The sequence below is a fragment of the Protomyctophum parallelum genome (assembly GCF_964188405.1).
Source record: "Protomyctophum parallelum genome assembly, chromosome: 8".
In the NCBI taxonomy this organism is placed as follows: Eukaryota; Metazoa; Chordata; class Actinopteri; order Myctophiformes; family Myctophidae; genus Protomyctophum; species Protomyctophum parallelum.
Genome location: NC_139703.1, coordinates 18,053,476 through 18,074,383, shown reverse-complemented (window position 1 = coordinate 18,074,383; position 20,908 = coordinate 18,053,476). Strand labels below are relative to the sequence as shown.

At 43.2% G+C, this 20,908-nt stretch overlaps 1 protein-coding gene across 1 annotated transcript in view; it reads left to right on the top strand.

Annotated features, from left to right (window-relative positions):
* snta1 (syntrophin, alpha 1) overlaps positions 1-20,908 on the top strand; it is a 76,290-nt gene that overhangs the window by 28,115 nt on the left and 27,267 nt on the right. The window contains 1 exon segment of the mRNA XM_083771061.1: positions 242-427. Coding sequence (XP_083627187.1) covers positions 242-427 — 186 coding nt within the window.

Genomic DNA, 20,908 nt, shown 5'->3' with positions numbered 1-20,908 from the left:
CTGAAAGATGTCTGCGAGCGGGGAAAACGGAATCAACTTGAGTAGTAATCTCCCCAATTCTGACCCCGCGTGCAAGCCAAGCCCAGCCCTAACTTTAACCAACTGGTTAGTTGTTTGACTGACAAGCAATGTCTCTGGTTTGATTCCACCTCAGGGTTGCATGTCATCCTCCTCTATTTCTGCCTTCAGCCTTTCACATTCCCCCCCCCCCCCCTCCGTTTCGTTTCGTTTATTATCCAAGGTGGGAAGGAGAACAAGATGCCAATCCTCATCTCCAAGATCTTTAAGGGCCTGGCAGCGGACCAGACCGAGGCCCTCTACGTCGGCGACGCCATCTTGTCGGTCAACGGCTACGACCTGCGGGAGGCCACGCACGACGAGGCCGTGCAGGCCCTGAAGAAGACCGGCAAGGAGGTCATTCTCGAAGGTAACCACTGTTGTTTTTGGGCAAAAAAATCATTTTGTTTTAGTCACATTTTAGTCGCCTGGAATGTCTTAGTGTTAGTCTAGTTTTAGTCGACTAAATCTACAGTTGATTTAGTTGAACAAAAGGTGTTTTGGTGGGCCTTGATGGCGTCGTAATGACTGTTTTTTTCACTTAGATCTGCTATTTTCAGCAGCTATTTCAGTAAAATGACTTGTACTCGATCTCTTGTCCACTAGTCCCTTCCTAACATTCCTTATTTCAGACTGATCATACATAACACACATCACTGGGTGTGATGTGATCACACACATGTCGTGGCGTCCACGCCACAGTGTCTGAACTAAAGTTCTCAACAGGCCCAAAAATTATGGCCCGGCCCGACCCTACCCTAACTGGGTGGGCCCGAGGCTCGGCCCTACCCTAAAAATTGCCATAATGTTGAGCCCGAAGCCCGACAAAAGCCCGACAGGAAAAAAAGAGAGAGAAAAAAAAGCAGCACTAAATAGCAGCGCATGCAGCGGCGCCGTGTTTCAGTGTGAAAGTGAGAACGGAGATCAACGGATTTATCGAAATAAAGGATGTATGTAACTCACGTTAGAATAGGCTATTAATGTTCCATAACTTCCATTTCCAATCATTCTAATGGATTCCATACAGTGGTGGTGGTGACTGGTGAGTAAACACGAATAGCAGCTGCAGCTCCCTCCCTTAGTTTCCTCTGAAGTGAAGTTGCTTTACGTGTAGCTATAAGTTATATATCACTGGATCGTTTGGTGACGTTGATTAATAATTAGGTTTTATTCATCGCAGCCAGCTGGGTTAACGAGACTCGGTGCAACATGACGAAAACCTGACGCTTCTTCAGCTGTGATAATCCGATTGATTTTATAAAATATTTAAGCATATGGCAACTTGACAAGTTAACTGGTGGTTAGTAGCTCGTTTGGTGCGCAAACCAGAGGGAAACCAGCGGTAGCAAGCAAGTCTCTCACCGTCCACTGTTCTCTACTGCCTGCGCGCGGGGTAGGCTGCAATGCTGCTCTGGGCCTCTGGCCTCGTACACACATGCTGGACTGACATGATCTGTTCTGTCTGTTTCATGGCCGCCTCATTCTCAATGCTTTTCCAATGGAAGTCACATGGTTTGACATGTGTGTACGAGGCCTGCGAGTCTGAAATGACAGTGCGATGCGACCCCGTCTCCAGTCCTCCTCCTGTCACAAGTGAATCCCCTAGCGCAGCCCTCTTCATAATAAATACATACACGTATACACAATCACATTACACAAATAACAGAATTGCTATTTTTATTATAAATAAAAATAATAATAATAAAATTGCGGAAAATCACAGAGCCCGAGGCTCGGCCCGGCCCGACTAATTAGCATATTTTTTGGGCCCGGCCCTAAAACGTCGGGTCGGGTCGGGCTTGGTCGGGCCTGGTCGGGTTCGGGCAGAGTTTGAGAACTTTAGTCTGAACTATGTGCTACTGTAAGTGTGTGTGGTCAGACACACACACACACACACACACACACACACACACACACACATATACATTTGAAATGTTTGTCCACATAATGAGAAGTACAGGAAATACCTTGTACAAAGGACAAACACTGCCAGTGCAGTTTGACAGTAGGAGAGCAGCCAGTTACAACGTGCATGGACGGCAAAGCATCGTTACATACAGTACAGCTGACATGTCGGACACAGGGCACACACACACACACACACACACACACCCAGGAGAGCATGTTTTCTTTGTCCATAAACGTGCAGAGAACCCCCAGGCAGGGGGATTTGATTTGATGTGATCGTACAGAGGACTATACATTAACTTTAGCCAGGTTCTCCCTCACTCCTCTTACAGTGTCTTTCCTTCTGTATCTGTTTGATGGAATTGATTGATTTGATTTTGTGTCATGAACCAAAATGTGCTTTACCCTAAATAAAATGCACCGAAGGAGCATGACACCCCCCCCCCCCCCCCCCCAAAAAAAAGAATCAACACTGTTGATTCTGATATCTTTTTCCCCCCATGCTTTACATAAGATATCTGCCAAATGTGTTCTTCCCACACTTCACACGCAAACATACGTGTCTTGCACTGACAGCCACGTGAGAGATTGTGAATGTGTGAATGGTAGTTTGGATTCAAGGTTGTTACAGTTAACTAAAACGTACAAAACAACGTAACACAAACCCCACCAAATACTGTAAGTTGCGTTAATTGTTTAGTCTCGGCAAGCGCCAATAAACGTAAGTTGTGTTAATTCAGTTGTATAAAATGTTTTGATCCGATGTAGTCACATTAGCTTCGGATGGCTATTTGTTGTTAGCCATAACACTGGACTGCGCCATCTTGATTCTCTTTCAGTTGATTTTATCTCCAAATCCCCGTCCCAGGCCTGTACTTTTCATCGTCCAGTGAGAAGTACAGGAACTAAAACTAAACTATTATAACGTGTGTGTGTGTGTGTGTGTGTGTGTGTGTGTGTGTGTGTGTGTGTGTGTGCGCGCGTCAGTCTGCCAACGCATTGTGAATCACAGCTGATCTACAAGCTCACAACGCATCGCAAATCGTTGTAGGTTATTTTCACTAGCTTTGATCCTGGGCTCTTGGCGAGAGATAACATGTAAATGTCTCTTTTGAGTCTCGAGCTAAAAGGTTTTGGAACCATTGCTTTAGCTTACGTCTTCCCATCGAGTCATTTTGGCTCGATGGATAAAAGATAAAAGGCTGTTGCGAAATCTTTGAGAGCAGAGAGGTTTGAATGGCTGTTTTTCTCTCTGGTCTTAAAGGTTTTTTAGTTTTTGTTTTTCATTTGAACTTACAGCCGTCCTGTCTGCTTTTCCGTCTCTTTTGATTGATCTGCGTGTTGTGTGTATCAAAGGTCATGTTTGGATAGACACCCACCCACAGGGACCATGTAGCAAGCATTACACTGTAGCTGTGTTTGCTGATCTGAGTCCAACAGCACTGTTGGAGCTCTGGAAATCTTCTACTACTGTAACTCTTTGAGACTTTAGGGTAGTGTGTGGGGGGGGGGGGGGGGGGGGTTGTCAAGCCATTGTATCGCTCCTATTTACTACACCTGCAAATGTATTTCACCGCTGGAAGAAACTCCAGTTACTCAATGTTAATAGTATTTGTAGTTGATAACTTTTCCAATGGAAGTCACATGGTTTGACATGTGTGTACGAGGCCTGCGAGTCTGAAATGACAGTGCGATGCGACCCCGTCTCCAGTCCTCCTCCTGTCACAAGTGAATCCCCTAGCGCAGCCCTCTTCATAATAAATACATACACGTATACACAATCACATTACACAAATAACAGAATTGCTATTTTTATTATAAAAAAAAAAAAAAATAATAATAATAAAATTGCGGAAAATCACAGAGCCCGAGGCTCGGCCCGGCCCGACTAATTAGCATATTTTTTGGGCCCGGCCCGGCCCTAAAACGTCGGGTCGGGTCGGGCTTGGTCGGGCCTGGTCGGGTTCGGGCAGAGTTTGAGAACTTTAGTCTGAACTATGTGCTACTGTAAGTGTGTGTGGTCAGACACTGAGTCCAACAGCACTGTTGGAGCTCTGGAAATCTTCTACTACTGTAACTCTTTGAGACTTTAGGGTAGTGTGGGGGGGGGGGGGGGGGTTGTCAAGCCATTGTATCGCTCCTATTTACTACACCTGCAAATGTATTTCACCGCTGGAAGAAACTCCAGTTACTCAATGTTAATAGTATTTGTAGTTGATAACAGCAACGCAATTCGAAAATTGCACTCTATGGGCAGAGAAATCCTGTAGTCTGTGTGTTTGACTAGGGTTTGATCAGATTGCTGGATTACTACAATGACCATAATGCTTTGGTGCACTGCTCTTCCTTGTGGAGAGGGGGGTTGGGGCATAGACATATAGACGTAGATGCCCTTTCCGGCTCTGGAGCGTATGTGCTGAAGGGAGGGCAAAACATTCCCGAGATTCCTTGCGAAGCCCTTGTGGAAGCATGAGCGTCACAGAGCGCATGGTCGGGTCTGAAGTCCCGGAAAACATGCACTGTGATTGGCCAGTAATCACTTGAGCGACAGCGTGACGTAAACGTGGCTTCCACACTTCCTGCGCACTTCCGCCCCCTCTTGTACACATACAGTATGGCTCCAACGAACTGCAACGCCCAATGAGGCATCTATTTTTTTAATATCTATGGGAGGAGGGCTGTCTTACTGAGACAACATGTAGTCCAGGAAGGAAGTGAGACCAGTGCCTGTGACATCACAGACACTTTGAAATACAAACATACAAAACACATTACCCACATAAAACCCCCCAGGAAAGTGTTTCTTGTGGAGATGTGGTCATTTAAGTGACAGATATCTTGAGTAACCCCTAAATATATCAATTGTGGATGTCCCGATCATGTTTTTTTGCTCCCGATCCAGGTTCCGATCACTTGATTTTGAGTATCTGCCGATACAGATTTTCCCCCTAAATCCAATATTTATATTTTAACAGGTTTATGCCATATCACAATAGTAGCCTACAATATCCAAAATCACAGACAATATCCAGTCTAATAGCATGATTGGCCCCGCTTTCCGATCACATGATCGATGCGGGACAACCCTAATCATAATTATAAGTACTTAAGTACCAGTACTTAAGTAAATGTAACTTTGTTACTTTCCACTAACTCATGGGAAAGCAGCATACATACATTCATTCATTCATTCATTGCGTTGCTAGCCGTGCTACTACAGAGAGCGTCCGCGACGTGACATGTGAGGCGCGTTGTCGATTCCACGGGGCGTCCGTCCAGCGGCGAGCTGCCTGCCACTATAGCCTGGAGCGAGCTGCGAGCTGCCCTCAGTCGGCACGGAGCAGATGCTCCTATATACAGTAGGGAGCTGCAGCAGCCAGGGGAAATCAATGCAGAATAAAATACCCGTCTCACTTTGTCCACAGTCAGGCAGAAAAGTGTTGATATCAAGACTCATCCTGGCACTGTTCTGTGATCCGCCGTCGTGTCCGGAATAACTTCATGGCTCTCCCCCTCGAGGCGTGGAGGAGGCTGGCTGAGTGGATAGGTGGTAGGTGTGTGCGCGTGTGAGCGTGTGCGTGCATGTGTGTGCGTGTGTGGTAGAATTAGAGAAGCTGAAATTGTGAGGACCATTTTCCTGGTCCTCACAAGAGAAATGGTTGTTTTATGGTAAATTATTGGGGCAGTTAGGCTTACAATAAAAGGTCAGGATTAGGATTTCATATTTTAATTTAGTAAATGTTAGGTTTAGAGTTTTCCCTTTTTACACTTAGTTAGCCACACACCGAAGAATAGCTAATCTACGACCTCACACAGTGCATTTTTTGGGCTATTTTCTGTAATTTTCAGTAGTATAGTAATACAAACTTGTGTGTGTGTGTGTGTGTGTGTGTGTGTGTGTGTGTGTGTGTGTGTGTGTGTGTGTGTGTGTGTGTGTGTGTGTGTGTGTGTGTGTGTGTGTGTGTGTGTGTGTGTGCGTGGAACTCGTGAACGAGTAAAGTAGTTCACAAGGACAGTGGTGAGGAGGTTGGGTGTGTTGGTCACGGCTGGCGTGAAGTTTGTAGCATTCGGATTACAATTCTGATCCTTTTCTTTCACGTTGTCGTACACACGCGACTGCACGTCCATGCGCTCAAGCGTGTTCGAACAGACGTTTCTGTGTATATCATTTCCTGTGTATATTATAAATAATATCAAAGTGAGTTTGATATTTGAGTGTGTCGGGACTGGGAGGAGGCTAAGCTACAAAACATGGGTCTTTATTTGAGGGTGTCGGGACTGGGAGGAGGCTAAGCTACAAAACATGGGTCTTTTTGGCTATAAATTGCTATTTAGCTCGCAGTGCTTTCGTTGGAATCTTGCACATTCGGGGAAACATGCTATGTGAGCAACTGAGGTGGCTCAAACTGTTATCATCTGTATAATCGCAGTATCCTGGTTTTGATTCCAACACCGATACTTGTTTTTGAGCTTGTAGTTCAGCTTTTTTTTTCTCTCTTTTGAAATCTTGAAAAGTAACAGTTTTGGACTCTGAGGTTTCTGCCCGATGTGGACATTATTATGAATCATCTTGGCATGTGTCAGCGTTAAAGGGACACTTCACCTCTTTTGCAACCAGATCTTATTTTAATGATGTTTGAGAGAAAAGAAACACTTTCCTGGGGGTTTTATGTGGGAAATATGTGTTTTTAGATAGTGTCCATGGGCTCCATGATGTCATGGACTCTGGGCTCACTTCCTTCTTGGAGTACTACAATTCCCATAATGCTTTGGTGCACTGCTCCTCCTTGTGGATAGGGGGAGGGCGGTCTTAACTGAGACAACATGTAGTCCAGGACATAAATGAGCCCAGTGTCCAAGAGCCCATGGACACTTTGAAATACTGAAATATAATTAAAAAACATATTTCCCACATAAAGCCCACAGGAAAGTATTTATTTTCGCCCAAACATCACTAAAATAAGATCTGGTTGCAAAAGGGGAGAAGTGGCCCTTTAAGCAGACCTGCACCACAGACTGGCTGATCTTGAGGCAGATTTTGTTGCTCACGGGGAAATAAAGTAGTTACCCAGCAACTCTATAAATAATTCTTTCAGAAGTTCTTCTTCAGACTCCTGCCATATTAAAGTTTCTCTTTACATAGATCAGGGCAGACGTTGGAGTTTATCACCAAAACGAGTGGTCGACTACCGGAAACTAAATGAAAACTAAGCTATGATGACTAAAACTAAGACTAGATATACTGACAAACAAGCAAAAACTAGACTAAAATGTTAGGAAGGGACTAGTGGACAAGAGATCCACTATAAGTCATTTTACAATTGGCTGCATGCTGAAAATCGCCGATCTACAAGCTCACAACGAGCACGACGCATTGCGACCTTGTAGATCGGCTATTTTCAGCAAGTGTAAAAACAGTCATTATGACGGCATCAAGGCCCGCCCAAAACTGTAGATTTAGATTTAGATGACATTTAGTCTAAAACTAGACTGACACTAACACATTCCAGGTGACTAAAATGAGACTAAAACTAGAAACTCCTGTGAACTTTGGAAGACAATCTTAACCAATCAGGATGGAGTCTGATAAATCTGAAAGACCCGTTTCGTTGAATGGCTCTAGAGAGACTGTGTACCAATTTGCGTGATGTTTGGACAAAATCTGTAGGTGTACTGTGCAAAAACTTGTTTTGCACAAAGCGGCCTCCTGGTGGCGCTATAACAGGCCGTTCTGGAAAGTTTGGGGCAGAGGTTCATGGTTGGCATCCAGGGAGTGTGTGTGCAAAATATGGCATCGAAAAACTTGTTTTGCACAAAGCGGCCTCCTGGTGGCGCTATAACAGGCCGTTCTGGAAAGTTTGGGGCAGAGGTTCATGGTTGGCATCCAGGGAGTGTGTGTGCAAAATATGGCATCGACCGGGTTAACGGTGGCCGAGATTAGCTGTTCACGGACACACGGACGGACGGACGGAGTGCAAAACATACTCTCCCCACATGCCTTCGGCCTGGTGGAGACAACTAAGTGAAACCTATTCAAGAGACTGTTGAGGTGGGCTGTATTTTGCATGTACCAGGTCTTATTACTTAACTTAAGACCTGGAGGCATGGTCAATGCTCTTTGGCCACTCAGAATAGCTAAATGGCATTGATCACGCCTCCAGATCTTAAGTTAAGTAATAAGACCTGGTACTTAAGACATGCAAAATACAGCCCTATATGACTAAAACTAAAATCTAAATTTGCTACCAAAAACAACAGTGCACTCAGACTCTCTAGGGTTCAGGGTTCAACCTTGGACAGTATTGTTGATGATCATTCATGATGAAGCGTTTGTCCTGGAGAGGAGAGTTTTCACACTATAACTGCTCAACGGAGGCTTCAATGGGTTTATACACAGGCCTTTTATGTGTGTTTGTTTACGCATGCCTTTGATCAGACAACGACCCTCCACCCCACCCCAATTATCTCACACGATCACCGGAGTTGTCCTTTAATCCATTCTGGGCGGGAACCCCTTTTCGTGTTTTAAGCATTACGTTATACTTTACCTATTGAAAAATAGCAGATCTAAAAGCTCATAGCGTGGCACCGAGTGCCGCGCTACGAGCTTGCAGGTCTGCTATTTTTTTTAAATCGTGAAAATGCGGGACAAATCTTTATATATTCTTTCAGAACTCAACTCTTTGCTTCTGAGGGGTTCCTGGAACAACATATTTTCAGATGGTGGTCGGCGGCCAATTACATATAATTTTTGGGGTCCTTGAAATATTGAGCACCACTGATACGGAAACATATTTCAGAAAACTGTCAGGATTTAGAAGATTTCTTTTAAAATTTACGCCAAAAGGGGTTCACGTCCAGACTGGGTTAAAAAAAAATTCACTTGACCCAAAGCAACAATACAGAGAGCATGTTAGCATTTTTGTCAGGTGAAATCTGACTAGTGAAAGCTCATGAAATGTAGACAACCTATTTTTATTTATTTTTATGTGACAAAACATGTAAAGGGCATTAAAGCCACGCCGCCACAGCATGAAGAATAGTAAGATAAATAAGAATAAACATACCACAATGTTAAAATAATTTGACTTGTTCTGTTGAATAGTGCATGAAGAGCTGTCTGTTAAGCTGCTAATGATCAAAACCTAGCTGACTGTGTGTTGTCAGCTGGTGTGTAGATTTTGACAGCACATTTTTTATATTGGTTTTTAGTCATAGTCTTGTGAATGGCTTTCATTTAGTTTTTAGTCACATTTTAGTCACCTGGAAGGTGTTGGTGTTAGTCTAGTTTTAGTCGACCAAACATAAGATGTTAGTCGACTAAACACAGTTGATTTAGTCGACTAAAATGTATTTTGGTGGGCCTTGATGCTGTTTTACTTTTGCTGAAAATAGAAGATCTGCAGGCTCACAACGCGTCGCAGCGTGAGCTTGTAGAACGGATACTTTCAGCATGAAACAAAGTGTAAAATGACTTTTACTTATACTGGATCTCTTGTTTAGTCTAGTTTTTATTTGTGGACAGAATTGTCAGTATATTTAGTCTTAGTTTTAGTCATCATAGCTTAGTTTTAATTTAGTTCCCATTTAGTTTTCGTCAGTGAAAAAAGACAGCCGACGGGCAATTTTTTTCATAGTTTTAGTCGACCGAATCAACACTGGATGACTGATGTGGGGTCAGCGAGATCCACTGGAGGATTCCAGCAACATAGATTTGTGAAAAAAATTGGGCTTAAGTGGTAATGTTTTTATCAACGGGTAAGGGCTAGTTTATATAAAACTCCACATTTATAGAGAGATGCGTGAGGTATAATGTATGGCTCAGTTGTCATTATGGCCGAGTTGTCATTATTGATATAAATCACCCACAGGGTTAACTCATTTAGTCCTGACGTCGAAATTTAAAAAAATGTCTTTTTAAAATGTATTTTGTTTTCCCCTGAAAAAACTCATGTTTCTGTATCAGTGGTTCTCAATATTTCATGGAAAGGACCCCAAACATTATATGTAATATGCCACCGACACACATCTGAAAATATGTTGTTCCATGCAGGGACCCTCCAGAAGCAAAGATTTGAGTTAAAAACTGAAATTCTGAAAGCATATATTCAAAGATTTGAGGCACATTTTCACGAAAAAAAAAAAATAGCAGACCTACAAGTTCATAGTGTGGCACCGAGTGAGCTATGAGCTTGTAGATCTGCTATTTTTCAATAGCTAAAGTATAACATAATGCTATAAACGCCAAAAGGGGTTCCCGCCCAAAATGGGTTAAGCACTACGGATAAGCGGTTGAAGATGGATTCATAGTGGTACTTCACCACAGAACACTGCACTGCGTCGTTCACAAACCGAGCTAGAGCACACTAGAATGATACAGAGATCAAGCAGGGATGAGTCATTTTTGGCTTTCCATGGAAGTATTAATTGTTAGGCTGAATTTTGATTGGTAAATTGGATAACATGCGGTGACAAGGACCAGTGAAGTAGAGTCTGATAAGAGCGATGTGATGCCCAGTTAGTCTTCCTTGATTGATATCACGTTGAGCTTAATTAACATTAAAATGTATCCGTGTGAAGAGAGTGTCGAGAGACAATTAGTAAAGAGAGGATGTGACTGAACCGTCGCCCGTTCAAATCCCTGGACTGGCAAAGGAAATTGACCCTTTGTCAAGTCCCGCCCGTGGGTTGTGCGAACTTGTGCCCCTCTTTGCACACACAATGGTTGGACAAAAACCCTTTCCCTCCATCCACTACCTTTGAAATAAACAGGTTTTTCAGTTGCTTCATAATGATATTCATTGTATTCAATTCGTATTAAACTTGCGGTCTTAGTCAAAGGGAACATCTTGGGTGCAGCATAGTGACTTGGCATAAATTATGTTTTTAAATGTTTTTTAGCAAATTCAACATAAGCAACCATAAGGCGGAACCAGGGCAGAACAAGGCAGAAAGAGCCTGCTGGTTAGTCTGCCAGGGACCTCTCAGAATGCTGACAATGGGCCAGCCATCTATAGACGATACTCATACTTTAAATGCTTAGTATGAGCCTGAGGTATAAAGTACAGCAGCCTTGTGTTCATAAAACAGAAAGATTGGGTATTGGGTAAGACTGACGTTATGTATCTTTCAGGACCTTTCACTGCTTTGTCTCAACCATTACTCTATGGCTCTGCTCTCAGCCACCGCGGTGGATATTTTTTTTATGTTGCCACTACTGTTGGAGCAGCCATAAACTACACAGGTTCATCACGATGTTCTGGGCATCTTTGTAATGTTAGTGTTAGTAAAAAGCAGGTAAAAGAGTAACGTTTGAGGCAGACTGTACATCAGTTACTCTACCATTCACCTTAGTAGAACTCTTCTCCCTTCTGGCTCCAAAACTGTGGAATGCACTTCCCATTGCAGTCAGAACTGCAGCATCACTCCCAATCTTCCGCTGTAGCCTGAAAACCCACCTTTTCAGACCCCTTCATGGCCCATAGCACTTACCCTAACCCCTTAGATAGCATTTCTGTTGGCTTAGATAGCATTTGACACAGACTTATAGCATGTTATGTAGACAGCACTATAATTGTATTGTATATAGTCATAGCACGCCATAGTACATATGTATAGCATAGTAGTGAATATGTATAGTTTATTATGTATAGTGTATGTATAGTTTCATCATATAGATATTCCACTGTTACCTTCTTAGCTTACGCATGTTTCATGATAAATGCTTTTATGTGATGTATTCCCATGCTTTTGTTCTTGCTTAAATGTAAGTCGCTCTGGATTAAGAGCGTCTGCTAAATGCCTAAATTGTAAATTGTAAATTGTAGAAGAGGTTTTTTGAGAGGCAGGTTTACCCCGCAGTTATGTCGGCTCCGCCTACAGGAAATACGTAAGCTGCGACCATGAGACCCGTTTCTGAATTTGTCTACTCTATACCAGAATGCAGTTGGGCAAGGCCCTGAGACCAGTGTTGTTTTCGTCGACTAATACTATGGCGAAAAATGTTCGTTGACTACCTTTTGTCACTGACAAAAACTACATCAAAACTAAATAAAAACTAAGCCACGATGTCTAAAAATGAGACTAAAGACGATTTTGTCAACAAATAAAAACTATACTAAAATGTTAAGTCATTTTACACTAGGTTGCATGCTGAAAATAGCAGATCTACAAGCTCACAACGCGTCGCAGCGTGACACGTTGTGAGCTTGTAGATCGGCTATTTTCAGCAAGTGTAAAAACAGTCATTACGATGGCATTGAGGCCCACCAAAATACATTTTGGTCGACTAAATCAACTGTAGATTTAGTCGACTGAAACTAGACTAACACTGAAGCATTCCAGGTGACTAAAATGTGACTGAAACTAAATCAAAACTATTGAAGAGACTATGACTAAAACTAAAAAATATAAATTTTCTGCCAAAAACAACACTGCCTGAGACCTATAGTGCTGATGGATGGCCCACTGTCTCCCAGACATCAGCGTGTGAGTGTTTGTACTGTAACTCCCCCATAGGGACATGGGCTGTAAATAAGTCTTAAGTAAACTTCGCTGGTTAAAAAAAGACACCCCCTAGCAGAGCTGCATAGAGCGGGTTAGGATACCTTCACTTCTACTTCAAAATGGAATAACCATGGAGTAATAAAAGGATAGAGACCGAACCGGAGCGATAGCCCCCCCCCCCCCCCCCCCCCCCGTCTACTTACGCATTCTTTTTCGATTTGGGCACCCCCCCCGCCCCATGTGGAAATATGTTTTCAAAGATTTGTGCTACATTTGCAAGATCTTTCAAAAATAGCTGCCGCGCTACGAGCTTGTAGATCTGCTATTTTTCTACAGCTACAGTTTAAAATAATGGATAATCAATGTGGGCGAGAGGAGTCCAGTAAACACCTGAGAGGGTCACATAAATATAACGGAACCGTAACGACATGCAGCTGCCTTCATTTCCTCTGACATTTACAGCCTGTGTTTGTTTGTTGGGTGTGTCTGCAGCTTTGTGTGTGTGTGTGTGTGTGTGTGTGTGTGTGTGTGTGTGTGTGTGTGTGTGTGTGTGTGTGTGTGTGTGTGTGTGTGTGTGTGTGTGTGTGTGTGTGTGTGTGTGTGTGTGTGTGTGTGTGTGTGTGTGTGTGTGTGTGTGTTCCATTACTTGGAAGTATAACAACCTGGGGTATCGCTGTAGATGTGCCATACTGATATTCGGAAGCCTGGACCATGTGCATAAACTGACCATGAGTGGCCTAACAATAGCTGGCATGACAAAGAGCAAAGCCAAACAACTTGTACTGTTCTGTTTAGGCTGTTATAGGAAGTGAACATGAACTGTCAACCCCCTTATATTTGTTTCCTTGTAAAATGTATTGCAATTTGTGGAATCAAATGAAGAACTAAAGTGCGTGTGTGTGTGTGTGTGTGTGTGTGTGTGTGTGTGTGTGTGTGTGATTAGATCTCCATATATGGAGCTGACCTGTTCTGACATAACCTACATTATGTAGTTGATCTGACAACATACTCAGAGCGCCAGTGCTCGCCCGCAGCACAAATAACGCACTAACGAAAAATAAGCCAGGCTGTCGCTGTTAAAACTTACTGTCCGATTGCTACACAAAAGAGCAGGATATTATACCGATATTCATCTCTACATGTATGTACAGTATATTATATAGAACATCTCCTCATGTATGTACAGTATATTATAATATAGAACATCTCCTCATGTATGTACAGTATATTATATAGTGTGTGTGTGTGTGTGTGTGTGTGTGCGCGTGTGTGAATAGCATATCACAATCTCATTATGATGCACTGTGAGATATCGGCAATATTCAAATGTTTCACAGATTTTGATGCTATATTAACGCATTTCGCCGTGGGACCCCCTGGAACCCCCTCAAAGACCCCCCCCCCACACACACACACACCACTGTGTCCCACTTTGAGAAGCTCTGCCTGCCTTGGCAAACCACCAGACCCCCGACCGACACCCACCTCTTTGACCACACATACACTCCCATGCCACACATTGCATAGACCGTGAAATCCTCTGTGTTAATTGACGGGTAATTTAAAAGAGAAATGGAACCTGGAAGGTTTTTTTTGCTGTGTGGTGGGTGGTCAGGGTTATTTTGTTGAAAGGTTATATGAGGGTACTGCGTGTGCGTGCGTGCGTGTGTGCGTGTGTGAGTGCAGGACAGGTGCGTGCATGTTGGTGGTGCTTGGGCACTGATTCTTCTCATCCTGAGTCCAAGGATTAAGAGAGAGGGTACAGTGTGTGCTTCCCCCCCCGGGGGATGGGTGGGGGTGTGGGGGGGGGGCAGAATGGAAAGGTTTCTAGGCCACGCTGACAGACGCCATAGCTAGGAGACGAGGGTGCTGCTGTCCACCGTTGGTGTAAAAAAAGAAAAGAAAAAGCACTCAAATGTTTTACTCAAAAGTACCAATACTGCAATGTAGAACTATATACACCGTTACAGGTAATTCTAAATGAGATTCTAAATGTACTTGCGTAAAAGTACAAAAGTATTGGCATCGGAATGTACTCAAAGTACCAAAAGTAGAAAGTACTCAAGTTTTCAAAATGTATGAAAATTGTCCAGTTGTTATTTTGTAAAAGAAATCACACCCGTGTGAACTGAGTGGTGCAACTGTGCAGCATTCTCTCTCTCTCTCTGTTTCTGGCACAACAGCGCCCCTACTGGTACTAATAGTCACATAGGTGAACAACACATAGACACGGACATTGCTGTTCCTTGGAGTGGTTGTACCACTCAAAAAAAACCAGCATTATTGGCTATTTCCCGCTACGAGCTTCGTAGAGTATAGAGTATATCTGCAACTTTAGAAAAATGTGTGTAAATCTTTGAATTCTTTCACAGTGAACGTTATTAACTCAAATTATTATTATTTGCTTCTGAGAGGTCCCTGGAACAAGATAATTTCAGATGCGGGTTCTGTCTGTGGCCAAATACAGATCTATAATTCTAGGGGTCTTTGACATAAAATAGTTTGAGCACCACTGGAAACCTTTCCGAAAACTGTCGGGGATTTAGAAGATATTTTGTCTTATTGCCAGCCTGAATTACAGTAGAATGAACTACTGGACTGTCCGAGGTACTGAGGCTCGGCAATTCACACAAAATAGAGGGTATTGCACATGCATAAAGTGAGTGGCAAAGAAGTGAGTTCAACGTCATTTAATGCCATCAGATAGGACTTTGTCTGTTTGGATGTAAGGGCTGTCGAGGCCAGAAAGACGTTTATTTTTGCCAGTCGGTAGGCGTTCCCGCATGGCTTCTGGTACTATGATGATGATGATGATGATGATGTCACTTGATTTGAGTGTTACTCATGAAGCTTAATTGAACAATCAGGAAGCAGATTTCTTTAATCCGTTTTGGGGGCCATACTTTAATCCGTTTTGGGCGGGAACCCCTGTTGATGTTTTAAGCATTATGTTGTACTTTAGCTGTTGAAAAATAGCAGATCTACAAGCTCATAGCGCGGCACCAAGTGCCGTGCCATGAACTTGTGGGTCTGCTATTTTTGAAAAATCGTGAAAATGTGGCACAAATTATTGAATTCCGTATATATTCTTTCAGAGCAAACATTTTTAACTCAAATCTTTGCTTCTGGGGGGTGGGGTCCCTGGAACAACATATTTTCAGATGGGGGTCGGCAGCCAATTACATATAATCGTATATGACATGAAAATGTTTGAGAACGACTGACATAGAAACATGGGTTTTTCAGAAAACTGTCAGGATTTAGAAGACATTTGTAGGATCGTTCCCGGGTCAAAATGGGTTAATGGATAGGAATCTGAGAGAGTGAACTTGCATATAATGTGTGTCAGAGAGAGAGAGAGAGAGAGACACTGGAGGGTACAAAGAGGAGGCCCATACGAGTGTCCTCTGCCAAGCCATTTAACAAGCCAAGAGCCAGTGCGCCGGCTCCTCTCTGCCGTGCCCTCTTCTTGTCATTAAGGCAGTAAAGCTCTGGACCAGCACACACACACACACACACACACACACACACACACACACACACACACACACACATACACACACACACAAAGACACATACACACACACACACACACACACACACACACACACACACACACACACACACACACACACACACACACACACACACACACACACACACACACACACACACACACACAGGGATTATGTTAGGGCTTAGTCATGGAAAGCACATGGCTGGCCGGAGACTTTTTCCCCTTTCTCTAAAAGCAAGTTATACTTCTGTCTGCGGGGAGTGTTTATTACTCGGCCTGTGTTTGGGAACACACTGTGCGGTACCTTGTTTGGTGTGTTCAGGTCTGTCTGCCCATGAGAAGCTGGATGGGCTTTGGTGCAGAAATGTGTGCAGTCAGTGTGTTTGTTTTATAACAGAAGCATTTCCCAGTGCACGGCACGGCACGCACGCACGCACGCAGTGTTGATTTTGACAGCAAATTTAGATTTTTTTAGTCAGTCTTTTCAATGGTTTTCATTTCGTTTTAGTGAAATGTATTTTAGTCGAAGCTCACAGCGTGACGCGTTGTGAGCTTGTGAGCCGGTTGTGAGCTTATAGACTGTTTTTTCTGAATGTGTGTGTGAGTGTGTGAGTGAGTCATGATGTGGTTCTCAGACTACACGCCCAGTAAGGTATTTGTCATAGATTGCACAGAGAAGCCACGCTTCCAGACGGGTGCTTTCATTGATCCTCAGATGTCAGTACTTTACAGTCCAATACTGACTCCATCAGCACACTGCACAGTACTTTACAGTCCAATACTGACTCCATCAGCACACTGCACAGTACTTTACAGTCCAATACTGACTCCATCAACTGAACATTCAGCCGAACACATGGGTGAAAATAGACGATCTACAGGCTTACAATTTGTTGCGTTGCGACCCGTTGTGAGCATTTAGCATTTAGCTCCTTTTGTCAACGAGATTTAGTGTGTAGAAGGAGGTCAACAGGGTTTATGTGCTTAAAGGTATATTCAGTGATTTCACTCAAAAAACCTTAGGTTTCGTTTTTGGCTGTGGGACCCAGCCTTTCGTCCAATCAGAACAGAGAGTCAAAAACGAAACCTAAGGTTTTTTGACCCCCAGGGGTTAACTGGGGACAGGGAGGAACTCCTTATATGGTCAGCACACTGTATAGTAGGGAGGATTATCACAACAAAACAAAAAAATAAGTGATATTTGAATTAAGTGAAATCACTGAATATACCTTTAAGTGGACAGTGGACATATTTGCATCTGCAAAATCATACATACTGCACGCACACACACACACACACACACGCACGCACGTACACTCACAAACAATGGTTCAATAATCCTCAGATCAAAAGACTGGACAAATAACTATCCAGAATCTCAGCTGGATACTAACGGGAAGGCTTGTAAATTCGTCATGTTCCACTGCTTGCTGCGTGCACTTTTTCAGGCCAGAGAGAAAGAAAGGGGGAAGTGAAGAGAATTCAGGAGCTCTCTCCGAGATATCGGCAGTGACACAGACACTCTCTCTCTCTCTCTATCTCCCTCTCACATATGAACACGGCAGGCAGGACCAGAGGAGCTGCAGTGCAGGGCCTCCTCACAGCACTCCCCATCCTTCCTTCCACAAAGTAATTGAGCCCCTGTGTCTTGGCAGCCCCCCGTTCCGTTCCTGCCCCCACTTATTTCCGGCTCCGCTGCCTTTCGAAGGGTGCCAGCAGTCATGTCAGCCCAGCAACTGTATAGGCTGTGTGAGATTTTGATTAATTTGGCAGTTGGCTGCCAGGTTTCTTTTGCCCACGCAACCCTCAACCTCATTGACAGCAATGAAAGCTTGTTGTTATTACGACTGTACACGGTTGCTAAACCTGTTTCCTCCGTTGGTTATCTGGTGAAGTGGTGGCAGAGTTGGATTGTTGGCCGTGCGTGCAAACATAGTTTTTTCTCCATCATGTTTATTGTTTATTTTTTTCATACATAACATGGTAATGCTGACATTTTTCATAGGAGCGGAGAGGATCAATACAGCAGACCAAGAGACAAAAAACAACAACAACGACGACGATAAACGGAACATTTAGCAGAAGTCAATATATAAGCAGATAAATGAGAGAATAGGTCCTCACAGGTTAGATGTATCGGTGTACGAGAGAGTCCATAAAATCACTGCAGTTTGTTTTTAGGCATTTCCGTTTTCATTACGAAGCATATTCAACCCATCAACATTCGTTAAGAGTTGGGTGAAAGGTCCCCTGACTTCATCATACATGTCACTTTTTTTCTTCAAAATATAAGTTATCCTTTCCACAGCACAGCAGCTGCTCATTTCCCTGGGCCATTAATGGCTCGCTCGTGGTCTCCGAGTGTTTTTCCATGTTAGAGAAATTGTGCGCTTTTTATTCCTTGGTATAAACAGGGTTACCGGGTACAATCCCACTATGCAGAGTTTTGGATCCAATGGTAACATAGTTAAATGTGCTTGAGCATGGCACTCCACCCGTAAGGAAACAATGTGTGCAAAGAGGACTATGCTAAATTAATCGACTTTCGTTGATAATCGTCAGTTCCTGCTGAATCTTCTATCACTTTGGTTCCCAAAGGAAAGTTCTTAAGGGTTTTGACTAGAGATAGGTATGCATACTGTAACAATGATGTACTGAAGTGAAAAGGTATGCTGACATGTCATGTAGGACTGTGTGGACAAAAAAGGTTTTATTTCATTTCAAACAATTTGTCACACATGGACCGACGACCTCTCTCTCTCTCTCTCTCTCTCTCTCTCTCTCTCTCTCTCTCTCTCTGTCTCTCTGTCAGTCCAGTCAGTCAGTGTCATGATTTCACAATTTTCTAATTAAATGTCTTATTTTGATCGATCACAAACTGCCTGCAGGCAATCAAGCAAATGTGATACTTAATATTTATAACAAATAACAGCAACACAAGCAGCTGTTAATTTTACTTTTATAACCAGTAATTTGAGCTGCACTGCAGGGCAGACTGGTTGGGTAGTGGTTTCTGATTATATCAGTTATGATCAGGGCAACAGGTTTGTGTTCCATCGGAATTCGTTGTAGAGTTGTAAATTGATCATATAAATCATCAGACAGTGTCAGCCCCAGAGAACCCTCCTGTGACGGCTTGCTTGACATGACTCATGTCATGTTAACTATAGCTTCCGTACAACAAATAAAATAACAATGTGGACCACAATCTCTGCATTCACACTGTTAAGCTGCTAAATTGAGCAGTGCATGTCAATTTCTTACTCATTGGAGATGAGAACCTGGCATAATATTTGTAGGAAATTGAAGGCAAAAGTAAGTATTAATGAATTAATTAATTCCCCCCCGACATATCGCACAGGGACTCACATTTCTCCCAGACGCCTCTGCGTATACATCATTCATTCATAGCACATCCAGAATTCGGAACAAATTCTGGAAGAAAGTCACTTTTGGTGCATTGAAACAAGTGCGGGTATCATTTGTAGTCGTTTTTATCTTGCACCTGATGTGAGTGTACTCTCTTGGACTGCTTTGGGTCACTTGGTTTCCCCAGGGGTAGCTTATGTACACATATTCCACTTGTACCACTGCTGTTACTTTTATTGTTTAGGAAACCATGCACCACAAAACAGGATGAGTCGGTAATTGTTAGCCTGTTCAGCATGGTTTTGGATAGCTTGTTACGCTGTCGCTGGGGCAGCTTGTACAGCTGTTGTGGTGTGTGTGTGTGTGTGTGTGTGTGGCCCCCCAGGCAGGGTCACTCAGTCTACAACACTGGTTCTACAACAAATGGGACACATTTGTGGGTCGTGGACAGATTTTTATGTTTCCTACATAAAAATCAAAAAAGTATTTGGACGGAAACCCCTTTTGGTGTTTTAAGCGTTATGTTATACTTTAGCTGTTGAAAAATAGCAGATCTACAAGCGCCGCACTACGAGCTTGTAGATCTGCTATTTTTGCAAATCTTTGAATATTTATTCTTTCAGAGCGAACGTTTCGAACTCAAAATCTTTGTTTCTGGGGGGGGGGGGGGGGGAGTCCCTGGAACAACATATTTTCAGATGGGGGTCGGCGGCCGATTACATATAGTTTTTGGGGTCCTTGACATGAAATATTGAGAACCACTGACATAGAAACATGAGGTATTTCAGGAAACTGTCAGGATTTAGAAGACAAAATCGTCCTCAGGTCTAAATGGGTTAAAACCAAAATGTCATGATTTTTTTGCAGTAATAATTTCACGAAGAAATCAAAGAAAATCATAAGAAATTCCATAAATTAGAAAACAGAAATGTTTTAGAAGTTGTGAAAATCGCTGATCTACAAGCTCGCAAAACGGCGCAAAGCATCGCGTTGTGTGCTTCTAGATCTGCTATTTTCACTATTATGTGTCCCCGGTGGGGTCACAGGCTAAAAAGTTTGGGGAAGCACTAGTGTACAAGGACTATCTGCAAGACTATGTTTGTACTGTACTTCTCTCTGTGTGTGTACAGTACAGTAAATTGGAATTTGGGATCCCAGCGTATGTGAGATTTTTCCACAGCCCTCTCCTCCTCCACTCTCCCGTCGTCCTCTCCTCAGTTTAAGTTTCACCGTCAGCTCGGTGCAGGCGTGCAGCGTGGGAACATTGTCAAGAAACGTTGGTTCGTTGCAAACCAAACCAACTCCTCTCACACAGTCGGCTGACAGAACCAAACCAAACCAACTCCTCTCACACAGTCTGACACATCCAAAGAAACATTTCTTTGGATCACATTTCTTCCTGCTATAGTACATTTCTTCCTGCTATTCTTTTTTTTCTTTCTTTCTTTTTTCCCCCCCTTACTTAATTTGACCGACCGTCCTGTCAAATATAATTGTCAGGTTAAAGTGTGTACTGTGCACATGCAGTGGCAGAAAGTTACAGAGTACCGG